The sequence below is a fragment of the Microtus ochrogaster genome, chromosome 18 (assembly GCF_000317375.1).
Source record: "Microtus ochrogaster isolate Prairie Vole_2 chromosome 18, MicOch1.0, whole genome shotgun sequence".
In the NCBI taxonomy this organism is placed as follows: domain Eukaryota; kingdom Metazoa; phylum Chordata; class Mammalia; order Rodentia; family Cricetidae; genus Microtus; species Microtus ochrogaster.
Genome location: NC_022020.1, coordinates 42,782,246 through 42,785,498, shown reverse-complemented (window position 1 = coordinate 42,785,498; position 3,253 = coordinate 42,782,246). Strand labels below are relative to the sequence as shown.

At 46.1% G+C, this 3,253-nt stretch overlaps 1 protein-coding gene across 1 annotated transcript in view; it reads right to left on the bottom strand.

Moving 5' to 3' along the window:
• Gramd2b (GRAM domain containing 2B) overlaps window positions 1-307 on the bottom strand; it is a 62,241-nt gene extending 61,934 nt beyond the window's left edge. Inside the window, exon 1 of the mRNA XM_005356119.3 lies at window positions 85-307. Within this exon, the coding sequence (XP_005356176.1) occupies window positions 85-167 (83 nt within the window). The 5' untranslated portion in view covers window positions 168-307. The remainder of the gene's footprint in view (window positions 1-84) is intronic.
• Between the last annotated feature and the right edge of the window lie 2,946 nt (window positions 308-3,253).

The following is a 3,253-nucleotide window of genomic DNA, read 5'->3' as shown; positions in this document are numbered from 1 at the left end:
TGTCTCCACAAGTTTAGAAAGCCTTTCCCATCGGAACGCCGGCTAGCAATTCGGTCTGGGCGCGTCCCCCCAGAGGTCACTTACTGGGCCGGGCCAACTTTGCCTTCTCTCTTGCCGAGCACTTTGGCGGGCTTGGCGTCCTCCACCTCTTGCTGGAGCTCAGTCATCGGGATCGCGTCCCGGGCGCACCCCAGGACTCGGCTCCCAACTCGGGGCTCCCCGCTCCCGGCCCTCTGGAGCCTTAACCCTGCGCATCCAGGGGGCCGAGCTCCGGAGCCGCCAACCTGGACACGTTGGAGCGGGTACGATTGGTCAGAGCCAGGCTGGGAGAGCCCAGAGGGAGGGAGGGAATGGGAGGGTCGAAGCAAAGTGACAGCCCTTTTCCCCAACCCACGAAGCAGAGGGAGAGCAAATGGAAACCTGTTGAACTCGTCTTTCTGGGAGAGGACGCTAATTGGCTAAGCAGGTGAAACATTTGCCTAACAAGACAACGCAGTAGCCGTCGGCTGCTTTGGGTCTTCTCCCCCCCCCTCCCTTTGCGGGTAATCTGGGGTGGGGGTGAAGAAGGATGGGGTGGTAGGGCGGGCGTGGGGGTAGACTAGACAGGAAGTGGACCGCACTGAGTGGTGCGAGCTCACACCAGTGACCTGCGAGCCGGCCCTCTGCCTCTGCGAAATTATCCACGTATAGAGTGTTGTCTTACTGGGGACACCCTCTCCGTGCTAACAGTAGAGACCCTCGGTTTGTCAGGTGGGGACAAAAATAATAAGTAGTCACCCTTTTAACCCCGGCTAGTTCTTCGGTGGGTAAGAGATGGGAGAGGCAGTGAAACAATCATCGAAACCTCCTTAGCAATCTTGGCGGGTGTGGTTTGGCTGAATAATACTGCATTATCAAGCATGCATCTTCTATAGCAGATGTGTTTTTATGCATATACGCATGGAGATTTGGGGGCGCCCCACCTTCTGCGGTTCTGAATGATGCTGCTATGAACCCCGTGACTGCCTGTTCGAGTCCGTGCTTCCATTCCTTCGGATGCTTATCTAAAAGTAGACACTCTGAGTCACATGGTGCTGGGTGCTTAATCTTTTGCAAAGCCATGGACAGGCCCTTTAGATGCATGAATAGGCTAAGTGTTCAGGCGTACCCTTACAGCTGAGTTAAATCGCTCTCAAAGACTCTACTGCGTCTCATATTAGGACTTCAGTGGTGCGGCTGTAACTGAGGCAGAGCTAGGGGAGGTCATAGAGATGGAGCTTGTGGGTAAAGTTTCAGAAGTATCCTGCTTTGTTTTACCTGCGAAGTTTTCATTACATCGCCAAACAGCTAATTGTTTATTCTTCCAGATATTTTTTATTTTATAAATTTCACTATAAAAATGGCAAATAGATAAAAACGTTGCATGCGTGCACGCGCGCGCGCGCGCGCGCGCGCACACACACACACACACACACACCACAGAAACAAAGTCTATACAAGTCATTGAACTTCTCTACAGGCTGGGCAGATCTCTGAGTTTGAGGCCAACCTGGTCTACAAAGCGAGTTCCAGGACAGCCAGGGGTACACAGAAATCTTGCCTCAAAAAAACCAAATTGACATTCAGGACAGAAGCTCTGGTGCCTCACATTCAATTTACACTTTCAGTATTCAATATATTTTATGCACGTATCCACCACCAAAATCACAAAGATGCATGAAAAACACTCAGCTTTATACCTTCTTTTATAACTCAGGTTCATCACCTGCATGCAGTCTTTTTCATCTCCTAATATTTAGATTTTCATGTTCCCTGTTCATGTTGTATGGTATCCACAAGTACGTTTATTTACTTATTCCCATATATTATTGACTAAATCCCACAGATGAGAGAGAATATGTGTTTTTTTTTCTTTCTGAGATTGTGACCTTGCTTAATACAATCCATCCATTTTCCTATCCTATAATTTGTTAAACTCCATTCTCCTTTAGAACTGAGTAGTATTTCAACACACACACACTCACACTCACACACACTCACACACACTTTTCATGATCCATTTATCCATTAATGGCTAATGAGGTTGAGTCCAATTCTTTGCTATAATAAATAAAGCAGCAAAATAAACCTGGGGATGCAAATGTTTCTGTGGTAGGGTATGGAGTTGTCTGGACATGTGCTGGAGTGAAATAACTGGGTTCTGTGGTAATTTTATTTCTAATTTTTTTTTGGAGAAATCTCCAAACTGATTTCCACAATGGCTGTAATAATTTGCACCCCCACCAACAGTGATAAAAGTTCTCTTCCAATTACCATACAACAAAATCAAGCCCACGGTGTGTACAATGTGACGACAATCAATAAGGAAGTCTCATGTGTAGAACAGACGCAGACGACATTGCTTAAGATGTGATTTTGAAAGTGCTTTGATCTTGCGCTTCTACGAAACTCATTACTTTTCTTCCTTCGGGCCTCTGGAAATTCTTATCTAAGATCCAAGAAGAGTTCCAGCTCATAGATCTTCCAGTTATTGAAATAACTTTGGTAGAAAACTCTGAACCCATGTCTTTGGAGGTAGAAGCTTCAAACAGGTTAGAATATTGGTCAAATGTTGACCTTTACTTAGCATTGGTCAGAAAGCGCTGCACACATGCACGCATGTCTTTCCCAGTTCAAGGGCAGAGTTCAAAGAATGGGTTTGGAAATTTGAGTGGAGGTGTGGTAGTGGTGTGTGACCAGATGGCTATCGAAGTCACAGAACATGGCAGGGTGTATGTTTGTTAGTCAACATGACTGTGCATTACCTGGCTTCGCAGGCCAGGAAGGTTACTCACAGTCTGATGATACATTTTGGAAGGTACCTATGAGTTTCTGAGATTAAAAACTGGAGACTCTATCGTAATTTAGACATGCCCAGTGTTCATGGTCAAAGTATCCCTGCTTTCAGTGACCGTCAGTTATCAGAAGGGGACGGTGGGAAGACTTGGAGGGATTAAGAAGAAAGCTGTGCAGGGACACTGGAGAGCTTCATTCTAAGACTTACAAGTTGTCGGAGTCAAAGTTGAGAACTATTACTGGAGGCTAATCACTTTTGGATGCTTTGTCGTATTAAATAAGAAAGTCTGGTGAACACGGCCCTTACAATGGAAGAGTGAATCTTAGGCCAAGGGACACCTGCTCTGGAGCCTTTAAAATAACAAAACATTTCAAATCAACAGGATGGTTTCAAACCAGTATTTCCCAACCCAGGTAACAGTGTAAACTGGGACATTTA